General features: G+C 42.5%; 1 protein-coding gene across 1 annotated transcript in view; it reads right to left on the reverse strand.

Annotated features, from left to right (window-relative positions):
- LOC147666019 (uncharacterized) overlaps positions 1–25,116 on the reverse strand; it is a 382,025-nt gene that overhangs the window by 194,353 nt on the left and 162,556 nt on the right. The window contains exon 2 of the mRNA XM_086949318.1: positions 7,836–7,902. Coding sequence (XP_086805444.1) covers positions 7,836–7,902 — 67 coding nt within the window. The remainder of the gene's footprint in view (positions 1–7,835; positions 7,903–25,116) is intronic.

Here is a 25,116-nt window from a genome sequence, read left to right on the forward strand (position 1 = left end):
ATTTGTAAAAACGTTTTTGATAATTATTTACTGTCCCCCTGCTATAGTTATAGATACAGATAGACTCCTCTGTTATATTTATTGATTGACTTACACTTCTCTGCTATAATTATGAATTTACTTACTTTAAGTTCACTGTTAAAAAAACAGAACTACCTGTCTGAACTTAAACCCAACAGTGCCCTAACTCTTCTAATTTAATTATTTTTTTTATGCAATTTACAGCAAAAAAATGGAAGGGGAGCAAGAAAAAAGTAATGTTTCCTTCGAGATTACATCCGAAGACATTGTAAATGAAGAAAATGTGGATGAAGATTTTATGGATCAATCTTTTGACGAACAATTTATTCAAACCTTACAAGAGACAGAAACATCCATGTTTGACGAGATACCAGATGATATAATGCTGGAAGTTTTAATGAACTATGAAAATAATAAATAATTTTTTTTTAAATCAAAATAAATAAATAAATAAAAAAACGAACAAAAACAACAAATAATTAACATACAGTATTACAAAAGTCTATCATTCTTTTATCCTTAAAGTTCGCTGCCCAGAACGCTTTCCGGTTCGCGAACTTGGCGCTTACCACGCAAAAAAAAAATTATTTTTTTTGGACCCTCCTAGGCCCTTTTAAAACCTCCACATAAAACCTAGGGGGTCAACGAGGATCTACTATGCCCCCTTATGGTAATTTCCCCCTTTGTTTTGGCCTCCTCTTGTCTCTCGATCCTACCGAGAGACAAGATGGCGGCCGCTCCGGACTGTTTAGAATGTTGACAGACACCGGAGAGCCAATCAGCTTCGCATCGCAAAGTTCCGATACGCGAAAGGTTCGCTAACCGGATCGCTGCCCGGAGCGCTGTTACAGATATATATCTTGATTTAAACGTTAATTTCTCAAAATCCACTGAAGCACATATATTGAGACCTAGCAAAGGCACATCGGGCTAACAGTCCCTACAATTTTGCCAAGTTTCGTGCAAATCCATTCAGCCGTTCGGGCTAAAAGTGAGTCCAACCGCCCTATGGAAATTAACATGGAAAAAACGCGTTTTGGGACCCCCCTTTTTTCTCGGCCCCCCCTCCACAAAACCCCCCCAAATTTTCAAGGGCTGCTCAGAAACAAAATGTGCCATTTTCCTGAAAATTTCAGCCGATTCCGTCCACAAACGCCAAAGTTATTAGGCATAGAATTTTCAGAAATCCCATAGGGAAAAAATCCTAACTATATATACCTACTGGCGACCGCCAGTAGGTAATATATATATATATATATATATATATATATATATATTACCTACTGGCGGTCGCCAGTAGGTAGTTATAGTTAGGATTATTTTCAATAGGGAAATCGCAACATTCTATTGGGAATAACTTTGGCGCCGGTTGAGGAATCTGCCTGAAATTATCCTCAAATTTGCCTCACGGCGCTCCGGTCCTTCCCTGAAAGTTTGGGGGGAATTAGTCAAGCGGGGGCCGAGAAAAAAGGGGGGTCCCTAAACGTGTTTTCCCCATGTTAATTTCCATAGGGCGGTCGACCTCACTTTTAGCACGAACGGCTAAATGGATTTCCACCAAACTTGGCAAAATTGTAGGGACTGGTAGCCCGATGTGCCTTTGCTATGTCTCAAGATATGTGCTCCAGTGGATTTTGAGTAATTTAGGTTCAAAAAAATATATATATCTGTAGCGCGCCCCAGGGCACGAACCAGCGCGCTACGCGGGTGTCTGTAAACATTCCAAACAGTCCGGTGCGGCCGCCATCTTGTGTCTCGGTAGGATCGAGACACAAGAGGTGGCAAAAACAAAGGGGGAAATTACCAAAAGGGGGCAGGGTAGACCCCCCTGACCCCCTAGGTTTGATGTGGGGGCCATAAAAGGGCTCCGCAGGGCAAAAAAAAAATTAAAAAAAATTCGATTTGCGCGGGGGGAGCGCCCGGTACGCGCACCGCGGAGCGTACCGCGGAGCGTACCCTGGAGAAAAAAAAATGACAGAGTTTTTTAAAAATGTAGGTTTTTTTTTAAATAAATTTGAGGTAGTTCTAAAAATAACTCTTTTTTTATTCTTTTTGTTGTTTTATATTTTTTTATTGTTTTTTTGAACATTTTTTACTTTTTTGGGCTTTTCTGAACAGTTTTATATATTTTTTGTATTTTTTATGGGGAGAAACAAAAAACAGGGAATTATAAACGGCTCAACTGGAGCAAACAAAAAACAGGAAAAAAATTAGGGTTTCTTCGGGCACTTGTGATTATCACCAGCAATGTTGATGAGGGTAATACTCTTCTCACCATAAGTAATTATTTTGCCACAATATATGCAAACAATTTTGTAATCACCAAACTTAGTTTGTATGTTTGAAACCATCTGACTTGCCTCTGGACCCGATGGAGTGGGTTCTTTGGTTGTTGAGGTGCTGGCAGACGATTGTGGAAGGTTTCTGCACAGTTCTCTCACCTCTGCTGCAGAATAGTTATTGGGGTGCAATCGTTGCATGTGCCGAATCATTGTGTGATTCCCAAAAGAATATTTTTTTGCAGGGTTCCCCCTGGATAGTACAGCGCCACAGATGAGACAAGTCACCTTTGCAGCGTTTACCTTCTTTGCACCCCTTGGGATTTAAAAAAACTCCCATATAAAGTGCTCCTTAGGTTTATATGGGGCATTGTCTTCAGGCAGGAAATGCCTTCTCTGCCTTCTCTCATCCTCCTCCTCCTCCTCCTCTTCTTCTTCTTGACCACCAATGTGATGTTGTGGTGGTCCTTGTGGTGGTGGTGGTGGTGCAGATGCTCCAGCTGCTGCTGCTACTGTAGCCATTTCTCTTACAATAGAAGCAGGTCTTCCTCACTCAAACAACAAAGTGAGAATGAGGAAAAAAGGTGGGGGCTTTCATCATTTGGAAACCAAAAGTGTTCTGACCCAATGAAAAGTGTTATTTTCAGGTCACATGACCTGACGCGCTTACGCTACGCGCCCCGGGGGTGCGTAGCGTAAGCGCGTCAGGGCGCTTACGTAGCGCGATCGTATGTGCTCCGGCGCTTCCGGGTGCGCTTACGCCGTGCGTCATAACACGCATCACGCGGCTACGCGATACGTCACTATGATGTTTTCGTTCGCGGCAATAGCGCAAACGGGGCGCTCACCGGTACGCGAACCGGGGCGCGGCAAAACTGCGCTTACTGGTAAGTGCATCGGTACGCACCCCGGGAGCACTCCGGGCAGAAAAATAAACATAAAAAAATAGTATTACATAAATATACAATATAAAATTCATTATAAAAAATATTACATTTCATACCGAAAGAGATTTGCTATTAAAAAACCTATGAAATTCACTGAAAAAAACCATAGGTTTCACACCAGTTATAGTTAGGAATTAGCATTTAAAAAACCTATTAAATTCACTGAAAAAACCATAGGTTTCACACCAGTTATAGTTAGCTGGAAATTTTACTGACATAAAACCATTGAAATTCCCACGTTATAGTTAGTTGGACTCACTATAACTTGCGCGTGCAATGCACTGCTGATGACGTCACATATTACATCACTTATGACATGGTCAGTGACATCACTCAAGTAGACCTACGCGCGCGATCAGTGATGTCAAATGAGATGTCATCAGTGATGACATTTGAGATGTCATCAGTGATGTCATCAGTGATGTCACTGACCATGTCATGAATGATGTAATATGCGACATCATCAGCAGTGGATTGCGGGTGCGCGAAATATAGTTAGTACAACTAACTATATAGGAGCAATTTCAATGGTTTTTAAATGCTAATTCCTAACTATATAAGGCCTGAAACCTATGGTTTTTTAAGTGAATTTGCAAGGTTTTTTAAATGCTAATTCCTACCTATATAAGGCTTGAAACCTATGGTTTTTTCAGTGAATTTGCAAGGTTTTTTAAATGCTAATTCCTAACTATATCAGGCGTGAAACCTATATTTTTTTTCAATAAATTTCAAAGGTTTTGTAAATGCTGATTCTATTAGCGGATAACGTTTATAATTTTATTATTATCCTTCTGGGACCACCTGAGCAGCCATCTTGTTTCTCAGGAGAAGTGAGGCACAAGAGAGCACAAAACAAGAGTGGAAAACGCGAAAAGGGGGAAAGGTTGAGACCCCCTGACCCCCTAGCCCTTCTCAGGGGGTCCCAGAAGGACCACCAAGAGCAAAAAAAAAGTAATTTTTTTTTAAATCGCGGGGTACGTGCACAGTACGCGTCCCCTACGCGTACGGTGCGCGTACCCCGCGATTTTTTGGGGGATTTTTTTTGCCCTTGGGGGTCCTTTTGGGACCCCCTGAGAAGGGCTAGAGGGTAGGGGGTCTCTACCCTGCCCCCTTTTCGTGTTTTCCACTCTTGTTTAGGGCTCTCTTGTGCCTCAGTTCTCCTGAAAAACAAGATGGTGGCCAACACTTCCTGGTTTGGACAGTTTGGAATGTTGACAGTCGACTGCCAGCCAATCAGAAACTCGCTCGCGCACGTAAGGGTACGCGCACGTACTCATACGGTACGCGTACCGTACGCGTACAGTGAGCGAATATAGATATATATTTTGATCAAATTCAATTTTCTCAACAACTACTGGAGGGATTTTCACCAAATATAGAAAAGGCACTACTGCATACCTGTCCCTAGCATTTAGCCAAGTTTGGTGTAATTCCGTTCAGCCGTTCGGGCTGTAGCCGTGTCTAAAGGTCCCATAGAAAATGCGAGTTGAAAAATTTCAAATTCAATTTTCTCAAGAACTACTGGAGGGATTTACACCAAACATACAAAAGGCACTTCTGCATACCAGTCCCTACCATTTTGCCAAATCTGGTACAATTCCGTTCAGCCGTTCGAGCTGTAGCCTTGTCAGAATGTCCCTATGGAAATTAACATGGGGAAAACACGTTTTGGGACCCCCCTTTTTTCTCGGCCCCCGCTTGACGAATCCCCCCGAAACTTTCAGGGAAGGAGCGGATCCCTCAATCAGCGCCAAAGTTATTCCCAATAGAATGTTTGGAATGTCCTATGGTAACTAGGTCCTAACTATATATACCCACTGGCGACCGCCAGTAGGATATATATATATATATATATATATATATATATATATATATATATATATATATATATATATTATATATATATATATATATATATATATACGAAATCTTCAAACCTCCACACACGAGCGGCGAAAGAAGTGGCAGACCCCACGTTATCCAGGCAAGTTGTTTTATTCAGTGCCTTTCAAAAATGCAACGTTTCGAGTACAGATGTACTCTTGTTCACACACCACATTCTTGTTACGGGAATACTTTTATAATTGCAGTTCTGACCCCTCCTATGGGCCACACCTACCACACGTGCAACACAAAGTTAAACCTCCAGCCTGATTTAAACAATTTAAAGGCACAGTACGCATTGGTACAATGAAGTGTGTGTTGGCAACATATAAACATTAAACCCATATTTAACGAAATAATGTATGACGGGGACTTTGACATAAATAATGAAAAGTTGTATTATTGATTGTACAAATACGTTGAATTGTAAACATAACATAACTGCTTGAATGCATTTTGTGTAAAGTTACAAATAAAGTTATTGAAATGCAATGCATGAATGCATAATTCAATTCTCAGTCAAATAACACCCAAAAATAGAACATGCCCAAATTATTTACGTAAAATATTATGTATGGGTTTTAATGTTGAATATAAACACAGTGCCATTATTAAATTGATACAGAACTTTGGCAAAACTATGTGAAAAAAACCGAAAATATCTCATTAGAAAGCACCTAAGTGTTAGACTATGAGATTGAGCTACAGTCCTATATACTTATTTAAAATGTATACATTATAAACTTTATACCACATAAATACTAAGGACTATTTACAAAAAGGATGTTTTTTATATATGTGCAAAACATAAATTCAAGTGCTCAAATTTATTCACAGTGCAATTGAACCACCTAAAGTAATTTTTATACCAGTGATTTGTTAAAAGACTGCCCTGCTCAGAGCCCTGACCGGCCAGTTCAGAAACGAAAATCGGACTGCAGATCACCTAAAATAGGTGCATTACCAGGAATTATATACAGTTTGGGATATATGTGGATAAACATATTTCGCTGTGGTGGTGTAACAGCTAGAGAGCCAAATTTACAATGCACTTGTCGGATGCAGACTGAGGGTGTTCGATCAATGTTCCTACAGAAAGTTATACATGTCCTCTGTCGCATTCAACCCGTTGGGCTGTTTGCTGTCGAGCCTGATAATATATCGCGTTTACAGTCGGCGTAATAATTTATCACGATCGCCACCGCGCCTACGAGGAGCAACAGCGTCAATGACATAATATGATAGGCACGACAGATCCCTGTTGTGCCTGCTGTTGAAGTGGCGCGCCACTGGATAAGCACTGTCGTGATTAACAATGGCACGAAGGTGTTGCAATATTCTAACATGCACCTGGGCGCCGGTACTGCCTACATAGCGCAGACCGCAGGTGCATGTTAAGACGTAAATAGCAAACTCCGTTCGACAGTTGTAATTGCCAAGAATTGGAACTTCAATGTCAGAGAACGGAGTAAAATAATGAGTTGTGTTCTGCCCAAATTTGCAGGCTCGGCAAGAGGAACATTTGTGAAAGCCTTTACCTCCCAACCATTGGTTAACTGCGGGTAATTCAGGACTGGATTTAACCAGTTTGCTGTGCATACTGTATGCACGCCTGAATGTAATCACGGGTCTGACTGGAGTGATGTCACGTAGAACACCATCAGTTTTTAAGACTGCCCAGTGTTTGGTCATTATGGATTTAATTTGGCGGTGTTGTCTGCTGTATGTCGTTATTAATCTGGTTGTATCAGCATTGGTATCATTTACAGGGAGTTTGGGTGTCAGCAAAGAGACTCTTGATCTCTCTCTACTCTGTTGCAAAGCATTAGCTAGACAACCTTTGCTATATCCTCTTGCTTGAAGTCTAGCTAACATTGCAGCGGCACCCTCCTCAAACTTCTCTTGTGTGTTACATATTCTTTTTAAGCGCAACAATTCACCAAGAGGGATACTATTGATGACATGCTTTGGGTGACCACTGCTGGCATGTAATATGCTGTTGCCAGCAGTGGATTTTCTGTGTAGGGAAGTGCCAATAACAGTGCCATTGATGTTGATGCAAACGTCAAGAAATTCAGCAGTTGTGGTACTGATATTGGATGTGAAAAATAAATTAAAATGATTGATGTTGAGTGCATTGACAAATGACTGAGCACTCTCCACATCACCCTCCCATACACAAAACACATCGTCAATAAAACGCATCCAATGCTTGATGCGTTCAAAACCTGGAATGCCAATTAGCTCCTGCTTCTCCCACAGCCCCACGTGCAAGCACGCGTAGCTGGGGGAGAAGCAGGATCCCATGGCCACACCGCGTATTTGTCTCCAAATGTCCTTTCCAAACATAAAATAATTGTTATCGATACACCATTGTATCAAATTGCATATCATTTTGTTATGACTATATGTGATATATTATATATTATGAATTCACACACCCATTTTTTTAAACTCTTGATATTTAAGGAAATTGTCTGAATCACCAAGGCCCTGCCTTCTACGTGGTTGATTGAGCATTGTAAACTTGTTTCAAGTTGAAGCAAACATTTACTATGGAACCCAACAAACAAAAATGCACCACAAACACAAAGCATGCATCACTTTAACATGATAAAAGAAAAAAATGCCCCCCCGACACACTTTAATACAAAGATGTAAATATAGACAACCTATGCAAGGCTTAAACGTTGGCAGGACCTACCACTATTGGATCCTCTGAAGGCTGATACGTATTAACCTCCGACTTAAGAGTGTTCTCATCTTCTTGCCTAGAAAAGAAAATCACAGTAATTTGAAGATGCTTAAAAACTGATGAACTTCAATTTCTCAGATTAGAGAGAATACATTATTTGAAAGATTTATAACCAGCACCATTTTCCTTTGGTACACCCCATCAAAACGTAAAAACTCAGATGGACATATAAGCAATGATAAGTTTTCTTTTTTAATATTTAAATAAAAAAGATAAGTAATAATGTGCTAACTAAAACACAAGGCCTACTTCCAAAGAAACTAAACATGGAGATGCATTAGATCATTACCAGGAATTGCTTGATAGCTACTTCTAGCTTACATGACCGTGCTCTTTTCAGCTCAGGTTCTTTATCAGTTTCAGTAAAACGTATAATTTGTTTTGATATTGAGCCAGTCAACGTATGAGCAAAAGACTAGCAGTCTTTTGAGGAGTCATGTCTGCTAGAAATAGGTTTTAGAAACAACACAATGCAAAAACAGTGTTCCGTCATTCATGTGAATAGTCCTATCTAGCCAAGGCTCACGTAATAACACACAAACAGGCGAAGCACCTCTATTATCAATAGTAGGGCAATTGTGTCCAGTGTGTGTTTGAGTGGCCAAATGTAAATGTGCTTATTTTAACACAGAATAAGGAAGTACCCTGCAAGTGTCAAACTGCTTTATTCTTTATGGCCCCTAAAGTTGTGTCTCGATCATGGTTTCTCCTTTGACTACATTACCCGGTGGTTATGCTGAGATGTGATGCTTTTGATTAATTTAACTATTGCAATCTTAGACCCAGCCTCGACGTTTATTTTAAATGCTGCCGCAAGGGATGCTCCTCCCTTGAGGTCCACTGCCGTAACTGTTTGTGTCTTCAAGAGGGGGGGGGGGGGGGGGGGGAAGAGAGAGAGAGATAAGAACAACCTCAAGTTATATCGCCCGATATCATTGATCGAATCGGCAGTGAAGGTTCTAGGGAAGGTACTTCTAAACAGGGTGAAGGTGTGGGCTGATGCGAAAGACATATTTTCAGAGGTTCAATGTGGCTTTAGGCCGGGCCGGTCAACATCTGACAAATGTTTTAATTTATATTTAATTATTAACAAGTATACTGTTGCCCGGCCTGAATGGCTTCACCTGGCATGTATGGACCTCACGTCCGCCTTTGATAGGGTTAACCGCAGGAAGTTGTTTCATACTTCTTGCGAGGGGGTGGACCTGAATATTGTGTGCCTCTTATCAGACCGACATGCTAACACCTCAGCATCGGTGCAGTACTCCCAATGGGCACATTATACCCAGTCTATTACTACCAGCAGGGGAGTCCACTAGAGTTAATTTTAATCAAAAATGGATAGGACACTAGTAACCACTTTGCCAGGAGATATATGTTGAAAAACCCTCATAAACACCGTGTTTCTCGAGTAGCGGTTTATCTTATTCTCCGCCCTACACTAGCGTTGTGGCAATAGTCATAGGGTTTGACAACTTGTACCATGCCAGCCTCGCCCGAGGCAGTCTCTGGTGTATCGTGGCAGTATCCAGAGATCTTCAAATGTTACCCCACTGGTAGGTTGTCAGAAAAGGTAAAAATAGTCGCCAATCAACAAACTAATCTTTATTCACGTCGTTGGACAACTATAGTAAAAAGATAAGTGGGTATGCTCTAAGGACTGAGTAAAGGGTCCCTAGCATATCTCTTTAATTGAACTGGACTGGACTGGGTAGGGACTTAAGCTGAACAAACAGATCCTCTCAGATTGCCTGTTCCCTGATTATGCACCAAAAATCCCTTGGATTAACTATGTGAAGGCAGCTCATGTCAGCTTGAGCAGGGAGGACATATTTTATAACCCCCATTCCCTGCACGCATTGGAACTGAAAAGGGTGAGGGGTCCATTTCTTAATTTTCTGTGATATTAATACTGTTTCTCACAACAGCATTGGGATAAAATAATGTTTGAGTAAACATGCAGTAATGGTGGATGGTTAACAAGCCACTGTATAGAGAACTGACAGTCTTCTCTTGTTATTTATGCTCTACTGACCAATGGGAGTGAACCAACATGTATTTAGAGGCATGTTAAGTGATATTGTTCATGCAACCGACATTGAGAAAGAAAGTTTGGCTGAAATGCATCTGTTTGATTCAAATAAAGCGATTTGCTGGAACTCGCTGAGTGCTCTGATTAGTTCCTTGTGGGGGCTTCTTGGTTTAGAATTTACTCATGTGAGACCACTCTCAAGACAAAGGCATCTGTTTGCCTGGCATTCCACCCTCTACCTGGATTGTAACCACCTACCTGCTCTCCCCAAGGCCAGTGAGGCATAGTCAAGGAGGCATCTAAGACGGCCGCCACTGGGGATATCCGACACACCAATTTTCTAATAATGGCCACCATGAGTGGGCCCCTTTCCAAAGCACTCCTTCTCCCCTTGTTGAGGAGGGTTCCAAAATGTATACCCAGGAGTCTCAGAGACCCCTCTGAGAGAGTCCACAGTGATAAGGGAGGCTCACCCAGCGGAGGCCTGCATTTTTATCCCATTACCGCCGAGAGTACAGCACCGTACACCGTGACCGGCGCGCTCGATGGAACCTTTGGACTATGCCCCCTAGGCGGAAACTATAACCGTTCTGTATGTACTGCGGTGCCCAAGCATCCTTTGGCCAATGACCAGTGGAGCTGTCCCACGCAGCTATAGAGGAGTTTGGCTCTGGTTCACCCCTCGGCTGTCACCTACCCAGCCGGACGTCAGACACTGTTTTTCCTTATCTCCCCATTGTGCCTCCTACACCCTCCCCCTCCTCTTACCTCCATTATCTTCCATCTACCGCCCCTATTCCTTCCCTCTCTACCCTAATCTTCTCTCCCCTTGCCTACGTTTTACCTCATGTTTATGCTATGCTTTTGCACCCATGTAATTCCTGTAACTACACTCCAGTAACTGATTTAACTTTGTAACCATGTTCTGAAACAAAGTTTCTTCCTCATGTAAAGTGCTCTGATACCTCCAGGTCTAGCCAGCGCTATATAAAACTTAAATAAATAAAGGTCAGCAAGTGGTATTGGAGAAGTATTAATATATGACTGCCAGGACTGCCGCAGACAAGATGAGGAACTATACCTGCCGACATGAACTCTGGACATTACTATAATGGATAGATGTTTGTCACAAGGATAAGCGTTAATAGGTATGTTACCAAAAATTAGACAATTGCGGTAGAACGAGTGATACAGATATGAGTTTGTTTAATGGATATACCACTTTCCTTTTAAAGGACTTATCTGCGATGAGTACTTATGCAAGCAGGATTCAAGTGAGTAGAACTGCGAAAACAAACAGATAGGCATGTAATGATTTTGACATACCACATGACTCGCACCCATTATGGGAAGAAAAGCCTACTGAAGGCACAATGAATTTACAAGCATCATCATTGAGATTAACTAATCTTTGAGTAAACACGCAGTAATGGCGAATGGTTAACAAGACATTGTATGGAGAACTAACTAGTCCTCTCTAGTCATTTATGACCTATTTATCAATGGGAGTGAACCAACATGTATTTAAAGAACGTGCTAAGTGATATTTTTCATGCAACTGACATTGAGAAAGGCGGTTTTGCTGAAACGCATCAGTTTGGTTCGAATAAAGTGATTTTCTGGAAGCTGCTGATAGCTCCGATTGCTTACTTGAGGAGCTTCCTGGTTTAGAATTTACTCATGTCAGGCCACTTTCAAGACGAAATAATTAAACAACAGGGGCTGGTGATGGACAGAGTTTCTGAATTAAGCAGAATACTCTCACCCAGTCAAGAGATCAGGGCTTGATCCAACACCGTTTTTTAGCTCACTGTACCATTCCAGCTCAGAACCTGGCTATATGCAAATTAGTCTGTCCCTGGACCAGTGCATCATGGGAACAGGGCAGACCAAACTACCAAGCCAATTCTTTCACTGGGAATGAAACAAGCTTCCGGGGACCGGTTTCTGGCATTACAGCCGTCTTCGGCCCGGCTTGCTTGAATCCTGATGGTGCAATGAGCAAGGGACTCCACACCACTTGGAGTCAAGCTAGCCGGGCTGATGAGAGGTGTTACCTCGAAACCGGTCCGGTCCTCGGATGCTTGATTCCGTTCTGAGAAGGACATGGCTTTTGTAAATCGGACTGGACTGTTCCCATGGGGCAACATGGTCAGAGCTGATTTGCATATCGCCATTGTCTAACCCAGGGTGGTGTGGAGTGCAAAAAAACGATGGATTTAGGCCCAGATCTTTTGACTGGGGGAATGTGTGACATTGATCCACATTCGGTCCATCACTTGTTGTTTTTGCAACTTTCAAGACGAAGGCATCCGTTCTGCAAAGTGCAGCAAGTAGTGAAGCTTCTTGGTTTTGTTTATATATCTATCTATCACCTGGATAGAGTTGTGCTGCTTGCTTTCTTGTGCAGACATCCTAGGCTGAGGACGGACTGGGAACAAATTATACATATATGTTATATATATATGCACGTAAATTAACTGTTTCACAAGGAGTATATATGTATATATATATCTCGCAGTTTCCGTATCAGCAGATACAAAACTACAATCCCAGTAGTAAGGAAGATACGGACACGGACCTCAATTCAGTGCTTTTCTTTATTTTTGGTGCTTAAGCGTCATGACGCGTTTCGGTCCCGCCTTGGACCTTGATCACATGACACAGTGTGAAGGATCACATGGGTTTAAATACTCTGTCAGCGGTGATGACATCAACACAATACCGCAGGTAAACATAACCATAGACATAAAAGAGTTCCAAAGGAACAAAACCACAGTTCATATCAGTATTTGATTCAATATATCAATTAAAATGGTACATGAAACCCATGTTGATCAAATTACATTTTTTAACGTGATAACGTGCAATAGTAAACGTAAAATAAAGTTAAAAACTTGTTTTACCTTATTCAATAAAGTGCTCGTGCAAGTGCAACAACAGGTGAATTCTTGTAGGTGCGCAATGATGTTCACAAGAGTTTTTACAATTTTGAGCCCAAAATTGGTTAAATATAATGCGCAAAGATGTTAGAAATGACGGTGTAAATACCCGAACTTTCCCATCTTTAACGATGAGCATATTTGTCACATGGACATTTACAGGAAAATCTTAAGAAGATATAGAAGATTCTTTTAGAGGATTTTGGAGCCCCAATAAAATATATTTTTAGACAATTCAGTTACATATAAATTCGCTGTTTTGTAATCAAAGGTTGATTTGGAAAGGTTTAACTCAAACAAATTTCATAATACATATTTCTGTATCATAACAGTAATCTCATTGTTGTTACACTCATGTAGTGGCTAGTTTGGTTGCACAGGGTAAGTGGTTGCCCACAATAATAGGAAGTATAGACCTTCATAGGATGATCTCATACTATTGTGTATATGCATACTTATAATTGTTAAAATTCATAAATACATCCTACATTTCATATAAATATAAATGACAATATAAATATGGGTAAAAATAGGATAAAACTACATACGCAATGTGTGGACAAACCGCAACCCTGATGTCAGCCTGGAGAGTTTTCTATGTATAGGAGATAACTGTACAAAAATCAACAGTGGATGAGGTACTGCAACTCAAATCAACCATAGAACTGTGCCAATATAGCAGCTACATTTGACATGAGAAGGCTTATAGACAGGTGGACAAATCTTCAGTCATGTTTAAACCTGTAGGCTGTTTAGTATTAAGCTCGAGAATGTATCTTGTTTCTAACTGACGCAGTTTTTCTTCACAGTTACCACCCCTTCTACTGGCTGGTACCGAGTCAATTACAAAGAAACTAAGTTCCCGGCTGTTGGAATAATGTACAGATTTAAAATGCCTGGCCACAGGATATGTGTTATCTTGGTTAGATATAGCCCTGAGGTGTTGTAAAATACGTTTGTGTACCTGGAGTTTGGTACTCCCCACGTACAAAAGTTTACAGGGACAAGATAACACATATACTGCAAATTCTGTTTTGCAGGTTAAAAGCTGTTTTATCTTGTGTTTTTTGTGGTCAAAAGGCGAAATATAGAATTTCATATTTACACCCTGCCTGCAAGCCTTGCATACTTTACAGTTATAGAATCCACTGTGGGTTTTGAGCCAATCTGTGGATTCTATCACTTCTGGACTGGTCTTTATAAGTTCATCCCTCATAGAGCGGCCTCTACCGTAAGTGATAGACGGTCGCATCGGTAAGGTACCACCGATGACCGGATCACATAATACATGGGGCCAGTATTTCCTAATTATAGACTCAATTTTTTTGTGTTGTTGGCTATATTGTAGTATTATTCTAAAGGGAGTATCCCTGTTAGAGATTGTACCTACATTAGCTGGAAGACTATTGGGTCTAAATGGAATGACTTGGGTGTTTTTACCTGTCAGTAATAGGGATGAACGTTCTTTAATCATAGATTTGGTGATGGCAGTGTTTATGAGTTCATCACTATAGCCTCGTTCTTTAAATCTATTAGCGCTCTCAGTTTGAGCTTTAAGTAGATTTTCCTCTCTGCTATGAATACGTCTCAACCTCATATATATATATATACACACATATATACACGTAAATTTACTGTTTCACAAGGAGCATTTGAGATAGGCTTGATGCCGAAACGCGTTGTGCCCAGTGAAAATAAAATTAACATTGAACCGGGAAGAGTGCCCCAGATCAAGTTCCTGGTGAAGGGACTTTGGTGTATAATAAATTATGCAAACCACATGCACTCCGGAGGCACTTTGTTGGAAATATTATGTTTTAAACCTGCCTGAACCGCTGCAACCGTGAAAATTAAATATGTACCTGCTCACAGCAAGTTGGGGCATGACAACATGGCAAGGTGGAGGTCATTGTGACCGAGCACTTTCAGGGATAAAACTTTGATTGGGCAGTAAGCGGCAGATGAATGGGTTATCGTGCTACGCTAATGCCTCCAGAAAAAGGAACAGTAGAATAATATGGCATCAGCGCATGATTAAAGAACATTGAGTAACTTTTTCCTGTCATCACTGAGATGTAAAAATGGCACAATGACTGTAATGTAATTTGATCAAGGATATGCTATGATGGCGGCGATACAATCTGAAAGGACGAATGCGTAATTGTTGTCCTTTCTGCTTTCCACTGCAGGGGAGCCAATCAGAGTATTTAACCACCTGCACGTAAATGAATTAATACACAAGGGGCATTAGAGAAAGGCTTGATGCTGAATCGCGTCTTACCCAGTGCAAATAAAATGAACATGGAGTGCTCCAGTTATGTTCCTGGTGGAGGTACTTTGGTGTATAATAAATTGGTGCAGGCCACATGCACTCTGGAGGCATCCATCAACAAAAAGTTAAGCAGGTGTGGTGGCAATTATTTGGAACATCAACGGGTTTATATGATATATATGTGTTTGCACAAATCGATCATGAATTTTAGCACTAGCACTTTAGTAACATCGAAGGGCAGCAGACACTACTTGTATGTATCTAAAACATCCAGATATTCATTTTTATCCTGTAGACCCTCGATCCTTAATTAAGATATTTACATAAGCTTGAAAATTATGCTGTATATAAATGGTTTTATGATTTCATAAACTGTCAACCTCTAAAAATGATTTTAATTCAATAGGTTGTATACAATATGCATATTCAATATTTATTTACTAATCTACGTATTTTACGTTGGTAAACATGGGGTCTGTTTTTTAACAGGATGTTGTGTAAACTATGTATGTTTTCAGTGTCTATGATTGTATACGCCCCCTTTGTGTTAAGTGTGCACCCTATTTATTCACTGTTATTGGTTCTGTCTGGCATGTGATCAAGGCTACCGTGTCGTAGCCGAAACGCGTCATGCTGGCAACTACGAGGGAATAAACCACCTTTGAATTGCAAAACTTAGCGCTGTGGAGTGGTCTGTACCTGTGGTTTTCGGTGTTTATAGGAATGCTTTTCCTCGTGTAAAGAACGGAGCAGGACTTTGAATCATATATATATTCACTGAAAAAACCATAGGTTATAGTCGATATATAGTTAGGAATTTGCATTTACAAAACCTTGAAAATTCAATGAAAAAACCATTGGTTTTAGGCCATATATAGTTAGGGATTTGCATTTACAAAACCTTATTTTACTCGCATAAAACCATTGAAATTCCATATATAGTTAGATGCGCTAACTATATATCGCGCACCCGCAATCCACTGCTGATGATGTCACATATTACATCATTCATGACATGGTCAGTGACATCACTGATGACATCACTGATGACAACATCCAGTGACTGTATGTTACTGTAAAGTTAAAATATGTCTTACATATTGAAGAATGAGTGGATGTATAAATGTCTGGATGAAGGATTTAGTAGGTGCAACTGATTGTATGAGGGAGTGATTAAATGTGTCTCACTGAGTGCATGGGTTAGTGATTAAACTGTATTAATTTGTGCATCATTATATCTGTTGTTCTGAAAACTGCTGCATGTGTTGATCAGTAGCTATATGAGTAACTATATGGGTTATTGATTGGTTGCCCAAGTATTTGTATGGGAGACTGAGTATGTGTGTGAGTGGCTGGGAAATGTGTGACTCTGTGCATAGATGTGTGAACAGCTGATTCACTAGATGTATGGGTTCAAAACTGCATGTGGAAACAGCTGTATGGGTGGTTGACTGTGTGCATGAGTGTATTGGTGAGTGATTGGATATCTCAATGCTACATGTCAAAGTAAGTACATATGTAAAACACAGTACATGCGAGAGTTGACATATATAAATTACTGTGTTTAAGAGCCAGTGAATGTGTGAGTAGCTGCATGGATCATTGAAAACTTGTATCAGTGATTGTATAAGAGAGTAAATATGTGTTAGAATATGTTTCAATAAGTAAGGTGTGTATAACTGTATAGTTGAGGAATTGGAGGTGTGATTGATTTTTTGCATGACTGTCTAGGTGTATGAGTAACTCCATGGATGAGTGACAATCTGTGAGTGTCTGTTTTCACTGAGTGTATCTAAGGTTATATCAGAGTCTGTAGAGGTTCATCGTATTAACACATGAATGATGTCATCTGTGATGTTGTCAGTGATGTCATTTGAGTTGTCATCAGTGATGTCATCAGTGATGTCACTGACCATGTCATGAATGATGTAATATGTGACATCATCAGCAGTGGATTGCGGGTGCGCGATATATAGTTAGCGCATCTAACTATATATGGAATTTCAATGGTTTTATGCGAGTAAAATAAGGTTTTGTAAATGCAAATCCCTAACTATATATGGCCTAAAACCAATGGTTTTTTCATTGAATTTTCAAGGTTTTGTAAATGCAAATTCCTAACTATATATCGACTATAACCTATGGTTTTTTCAGTGAATTTCAATGGTTTTTAATATCAAATATGAAAAGCTTTAAAATGTCAAGTACGTGATAGATAAAAACTTTTTCGTGTTTATGCACGCTGATGTGCTTTGAACGCTGCCCCCCTCCCCTCTTTTCTCTTAGTAGTACTCTCTCTTTGCAGATAGTGAAGAGTAGTTAACGCAGGCCTTTACCCCCGTTGTAATCCGTCCTGCCTGCTTGTCTCTCCATTTGATTGATTATTATCCAAGCATTTACTGTTTTACAATTGATTCTCTTTGGTTCATTCTCTATTTACAAACAAGCACAAAGTCGCAATACTCTGTTTAGTCTTTGCAGATCGTGAAAAATCGTGTAAAAAAATAAAAGTAATCGAGCAAAATCAGTAGGCCACTAATTGGATCTCTTTTTGACCTCGCTAAAATAGAAATATTATAAACAACCCTTCATGAGAAATACGAAAATAGTGAGATGAACTGAGCTCCACACCATGAGGGCTGCAAGACAGCTCGGCTCCGTCACCCATCCCGCCCAAAATAACGACAAACCCTATGCAAATATTAAAAATATAGACAACACACCAGCAAAGAAACAGGGTAAAACATTTTATTAAATAACTATTTACATAACGTTGGTTTATAAGATGATGTCAGTAGTGGACCGATGTGTGAATAGGTCGGAAGCAGCACAAGGCGCCAAGATCCGGATGGCAAGTCCTGGATGTTGGGTGCCATAGTTCAGAGTTCTGAGTTTGAGCCTTTTTCAATGCCTGTGCTTTGTTGTTTCCCCTCCATCAAAAACAAAAAAAATATATAAAACTGTGCAAAAATACAAAAAAATCAAAAAATGTTTACAAAAGCAGTGCTTGTAAGACTGTCTGAAGCTTATTTCCACCTACTGCAGCTTCACTATTCTCAAAGTAAGTGAGGGTCGTTTGTGGACCTGACTGCATTTGAAAACAATGTTATATGGTACCTCCCTAAACCGCTTGACGGAGGCCCCCGAGGGGCGGTGTGATGGCACGGACTCGGAGAAGACGCTTGGCTCCGACCCCCTCCCCAAGTCTTATAGCACTGGTGTAGCCTGAGATCGCCCCCGACATAGGCGGCCGGCTCCCGGGGTCCGGCGGAACTTTTTGCCTTTTGATGACTCTTCTATTCTGGACTTTGTCCCACAATCCGTTTGACCTGAAGACACGCTGTAGTGGGGCGCCCCTTTACCGTTTTAGTTGCCATTCCGCCCGCTTTTGCTACACTGTGCCTCTTCCGCCATTCAGCTGTTTTCCGCCCGTTCTTGCAACTACAGCGTCTCGCTCACCATGTAGTTAAGTTGCTCCCGCTCTTGCGGTGCAGCGATAGGCGGCTGCCACAGGACTCTCAAAATGGCGGCCGGCTCTTCGGTTTTGGGCCTGGTCCACTAAAATGGCCCTGGGACACCTTGAAACTCGGACGCTTCCCTGATAGGGCTTGGGTCCCAATCTCGAAAGCGTCCCCTCAGCCGTCAAGATTCTACAAAAGTCTTGGGGGCCCCCGACTCCCGCAGGCTTCTGGTGGGGAGCGGCTGCCATGTCTGCTCGTGGAATGGCCACGACGGAGCTACGAGATGGTAGTGCTCTCATGCTGACGCCAGCTTTATTCTGAAACATCCAGAAACACTGTAGACTACCAATTCGATCAGTTCCGGTAGCGCCCCAACATGACCCGGAAGAGAAGAACTTGCCCTCCCCTCTTTGACTGATGGTTCTTGTTGCCTGTCCCCTCTGTTGTCATTTAACAGAACTTTTTGGACTGCTGAAAGGGGTTGTGTTCCGAACGCTGGTTGGTGGAGACATTTTGACTATATTCTTGACCTACGTTGTCGCGTAATGCGTTATATGACACGCCGCGTTAGCGCACCCGGAAGTGATCCGGGGCGCGGCGCGCAGCGCGTAACGTAAGCATAACAGGTCATGTGACTTGTTAATAAAACTTTCCATTGGTTCATTTTACTTTTGATATTTTAATGATGAAAAGCTTGGTCATACGACCTAAAAATTACGCTTTTTATTGTTTTCGAACATTTTTTTTTTTAAACATATATGTTATAATATTCCAGGCTAATGTACTTTCCTGGAAAATTTACAACTGTCCTGCAAGTAAAATATATTCCTTTTTCGAGAAAAAGGGCGTTTCTTCGTTCCATGACGGAGCCGTTGAGTAAAAGAGACTCGGCCTGCTGTCTTAGTCGCCGATACGCCTGATTATCAGATTCTTATCGATCACTTTATGTTGCAGGAGTGGAAAACACAACTGCCCTTGACCATTTATCTTTACTACGTTCCTACATATTATACCTTTTATCCGTCATGTAATTGGACTGCTTTATTTCACTTGCCTTTTACTGATTCGAAAACAGTGACTAAAAGTAAAAACTTTACCAATGTAAATACTACTACCGTGTTTTGTTTTAAAAACCTTTATTGTGAAAATGTCAGTATACAAATACGGGCCTATAACCACGTGGGCCGGCCACGGAGCAAACTGAAATCGTATATGATGAGGAGACATTTACACTGTAGAGGAACGTAACGAGCGGGCCATTAGGTTGCAAGAACTAAGGTGTCTAACAGTTGCGGAATCGGTGGACGTACATTTTGTAATTAAAATAAGACAGGGCCACTTACAATAAAATTTTCTAGATATACATTTGCGGGCAAGGAGTTACGAGTCCCATTTATACCGGCGCCATTTTGGGCGAGGCCGGGCAGGTCCAAGATATAGTCAAAATGTCTCCACCAACAATCGGCCAGACCAGAACCCCTTTCGGCCCTTTATGCTACAAGATGGTGTCTTCCATTCAGAAAATATTGTTGGCAGCATTTTGAAAGGAAACATAAACAGCCGTTCTCCTAGTGAGTCTCACATTGTTACATTTAGGAAGAATGTTGAAGAGTAATATGTGGAAAATCTGAAGCCATTTTTCTACAAACTCTCAATCAGCCTTGGATGGAAAAAAAAATCCTGAAGAATGTACAAACTGAAAACCAATTTTTGTCTGTATAGCATCAACAGCAACGCTTGAGTCAGCTTTGTGTCAAGCCGCCATTTTCATTCAATCAATAGCGTCCCCCTGCACACATTCAGGAACCTGGTCGTGTCTTCAGGTGAAACGGATTGTGGGACAAGAAGCAGAAAGGAAAAGGAAAAAAGTTCCGCCGGACCTCGGGAGCCGGCCGCCTATGTCATGGGCGATCTTTGACCACACCAGGGCAATAGTGAAGCTGCAGCAGGTGCAAAAGAGCTTCAGACAGTCTTACAAGCACTGCTTTTCTAAACATTTTTTTGTATTTTTGCACAGTTTTATATTTTTTTTTGTTTTTGATGGAGGGGAAACAACAAAAAACAGGCATTGAAAAAAGCTCAACAGTGCAGGGCGCCTTGTGCTGGTTCCGACCTATTCACACATCGGTCCACTACTGACATCACCTCATAAGCCAACGGGGCACCCCACACTGACTTTCGGCGCAGCATTGTAGGATGGCCACACCAGTGCGGCAACTTGCTGGACACCACCTCGGTGCCATCCGGATCTCGGAGCGTTCGAGTCACTGTACCGCAAGAGTGACCGGAACTCAGCTGGTCACGCCGTCTTTCGGCGCAGCATTGTAGGATGGCCATACCAGTGCGGCAACTTGCTGGACACCACCTCGGTGCCATCCGGATCTCGGCGCGTTCGAGTGACTGTACCGCAAGAGTGACCGGAACTCAGCTGAACACGCCGTCTTTCGGCGCAGCATTGTAGGATGGCCACACCAGTGCAGCAATTTGCTGGACACCACCTTGGGCAATAGTGAAGCTGCAGCAGGTGCAAATAAGCTTCAGATAGTCTTACAAGCACTGCTCAGAACTCTCAACTATGGCACTCAACATCCAGGACTTGCCATTCGAAACTTGGCGCCTTGTGCTGGTTCCGGCCTATTCACACATCGGTCCACTACTGACATCACCTCATAAGCCAACGGGGCACCCCACGCCGACTTTCGGCACAGCATTGTAGGATGGCCACACCAGTGCGGCAACTTGCTGGACACAACCTCGGTGCCATCCGGATCTCGGCGCGTTCGAGTCACTGTACCGCAAGAGTGACCGGAACTCAGCTGGACACGCCGTCTTTCGGCGCAGCATTGTAGGATGGCCACACCAGTGCGGCAATTTGCTGGACACCACCTCGGTGCCATCCGGATCTCGGCGCGTTGTGCTGCCTTTGGCCTATTCGCACATCGGTCCGCTACTGACGCCGCCTCACGTGCCAACGGATTTTCTACGCTTTTTGTAGCCCTATGCCGCATAACAGGTCATGTGACTTGTTTATAAAACTTTTCATTGGTTCATTTTACTTTTGGTTTCCTAAAGATGGAAGGCTTGGTCATATGACCTAAAAATAACACTTTTCATTGGTTTAGAACATTTTTTTTTCCCAAACGATGAAAGCCCCACCTTGTTTCTGGATGATTCAGACTGAAGCTGGCGTCAGCATGAGAGCACCACCATCTCGTGGCTCCGTCGTGGTCATTCCGCGAGCAATCATGGCAGCCGCTCCCCACCGGAAGCCTGCAGGAGTCGAGGGCCCCCAAGACTTTTGTAGAATCTTCACGGCTGAGGGGACGCTTTTCGAGAATGGAGCCCAAGCCCTAGCAGGCAAGCGTCCGAGTTCCAAGGTGTCCCAGGGCCATTTTAGTGGACCAGGCCCAAAACCGAAGAGCCGTCCGCCATTTTAAGAGTCATGTGGCAGCCGCCTATCGCTGCACTGCAAGAGTGGGAGCAACTCAACAACATGGTGAGCGAGACGCTGTAGCCGCAAGAGCGGGCGCAACTCAGCTGGATGGCCGCCACCTGGGGAGGCCCGTTCACGCCGCCTCCCCCACGCCCCCCCCCCCCCCCCCGGGCCGCCCCACGCCAATTTTTGGAGCAGCATTGTAGGATACCAAAACCAGTGCGGCAGTTTACTGGACATCACCTGGGTGCCATCAACATCTCAGCGCGTTCTGCTGCCTTGGGACTATTCGCACAACAGACCGCTACTGACGAGGCCTCCCTCCGCACCACCCTGGACGCCCCACGCTGTTTTTCTTTGCTGCATTGTAGGATCCCAAAAACCAGTGCGGCACCCAGGTGACATCACCTGGGTGCCGTCCAGAACTCAGCACGTTGTGCTGCCTTGGGACTATTCGCACAAAAGACAGCTTCTGACCATTGTTGCTTTTTTTTGTGAAAAATGTTTAAATGTTTTTACAGTTTTTGTTCCGTTCGTTATATTTAAAAGTTAATAAAGTTTTATAATCCTACTTAGTTGGAGTGTTATATATTTTTTTTAAAACGGGTGAATGGGGCCTTGAATCTGGTTATTGTCATGTGTGGGCTTTGCAAGTGTACTGCTACAGGATCGGACATTTCAAACTCAAATGCACGTTCTTTTTCTTACCTTTCCGAAGCATGGAGCGCAATAGCAGGCAGAGAAAGGGTGATGCAACTATTGAACACTGCCTGGCCTGGAAGTTGCTGGCAGTGCCCCCCCCCCCCCCCCGCCCGCTCCTGAAAGAGGACACACACACACCGCCGCCCCGAGTACTTCACAGATCTTTAAAAGACCATGCGCTAGTTCATGAGGCTTAAATGGTTTATCACCCCTTCTAGAACCCCTGCATCGACCCTCTGACGTTTCCTGGAAGAATTACCACGTAACACAATACCAAGCCTTGTCAGCTGAAACCCCCGAGGAATCGTGGGGCATATTATCAAGGGGGTTTATCTCCGCTTTTTTGGCTTTAAAAGCCAAAAAGCGGAAATAAAATTATCTCCCTATTACCAAGCTGTCGCTAACACCAGTTAGTGACAGCTAAAAGGAGATAGCGACCATCTTGGGCCCCGCTTTGCATGTCAGTGATATTTATCACTAATGACATGCAAAGTGGGCGTGCCAAAATGTTAGCGACTGGAAACAGTCCCTAACATCGCTATCTCCTATTACCAACTTTTGGAGATATTCGCGCTAAGCGCGAATATCTCCAAAAGCTAACACCTGACCTGAGCAGTTCTTAGCCATGTTATCCAATGGGAGGTGGATAACATGGCTAACAGCATTTGCTCGATAATGCATGAATATCGCTGACTTTTCTGCGATATTCATGCATTGCGGCCGTTTTTTATCGCATTTGCGATAAACCTTGCTAATAGCAAGGTTTATCTGCGATAAAAATCGCCGATGTGCGGCGATAATTTTTGTCTCTAAACAAGTTAGAGACAAAAATTATCGCTAGTTGTTGGTAATATGCCCCCGGGTTTTTGCTTGCAGAAATCGGGAGGCGGGAGACTAGCACTGAAATCAGTAGTCTCACGCCTGAATCAGGAGGGTTGGCATGTCTGGATTCTCTACAGCTGGGGCCATAAACTACATCCGCTGGGGTAGGTGATAGCCTGGGACCAGCCTGGCATCTAAAATGGCTGCCGTGCACGACAAAATTGTGGCATTGGAAAAAAGGCAAGATGGCGCAGACAATGTTTATCAATAAGGATTCATTTATAACAAAATATTTTATCGCAGTGACAAATTGGCGGTCAACACTTGCTGATTTCCATCGAATCGAGCGTTAACAGACGTCACGCAGCAAAAAAAAAAAAAAACTCACGCACAGCCGCTGGAAGAGATGTATCAACATATATGAGCCTCCTCAGCCACCCTCAGGAAACATAGGGGATTAGGATACGTCTCCCGCACCTCCTTATACCTAGTAATTTAATTAAAACGAAGCACAAAATGGCGAATTCCCGTTTCGCTACCAGTTTGCGGCCCAGTTCGCGGCCCGTGAAGCGCTTCTACCGTGAAAAATCATTTTTTTTTTATTTTCCCCACGGGACCCTTTAATAACCCCAACAACATTCCTAGGGGGTCAAGAGGGGTATACCTTGCCCCCTTTCATTAAATTCCCCCTTCGTTTTTCACCTCTTCTTCTCTCTCGATCCTACCGAGAGATAAGATGGCGGCCGCTCCGGACTGTTTAGAATGTTGACAGACACAGGGGAGCCAATCAGCTTCGCATCGCAAAGTTCCGTTTCGCGAAAAGTAAGCGAACCGGAGCGCAGTCCGGAGCGCTGTTACAGATATATATCTTGTTTTGAACGTTAATTTCTCAAAAACTACTGGAGCACATATATTGAGACCTAGCAAAGGCACATCGGGCTAACAGTCCCTACAATTTTGCCAAGTTTCGTGCAAATCCATTCAGCCGTTCGAGCTAAAAGTGAGTCCAACCGCCCTATGGAAATTAACATGGGAAAAACGCGTTTTGGGACCCCCCTTTTTTCTCGGCCCCCCCTCGACAAAACCCCCCAAATTTTCAAGGGCTGCTCAGAAACAAAATGTGCCATTTTCCTGAAAATTTCAGCCGATTCCGTCCACAAACGCCAAAGTTATTAGACATAGAATTTTCAAAAATCCCATAGGGAATAAATCCTAACTATATATACCTACTGGCGATAGCCAGTAGGTAATATATATATATATATATATATATATATATATATATATATATACACACACACATATATACACACACACAAACACACACATGCACATATATATGGGGAAAATGCAATCATACGTTGTCCATACCACCTCAAACCTCTAGCAGATGTGAGCGCGTGCACACAACCAAAGCTATGCTGAGGCAGTGTTCATGCCTGCTGCATGGTTTACTCTGATGACAGTGGCTTTAAAGAGCCTGCAACACTACAGATGCCACTCGGAAAACTGCCTCTAACATTTGACCTCGGTCTTTGAAAGCACAGCAAATGTAAGGAGCGAAGA

Source organism: Lissotriton vulgaris, unplaced genomic scaffold, assembly GCF_964263255.1.
Source record: "Lissotriton vulgaris unplaced genomic scaffold, aLisVul1.2 SCAFFOLD_821, whole genome shotgun sequence".
NCBI classification, from domain to species: domain Eukaryota; kingdom Metazoa; phylum Chordata; class Amphibia; order Caudata; family Salamandridae; genus Lissotriton; species Lissotriton vulgaris.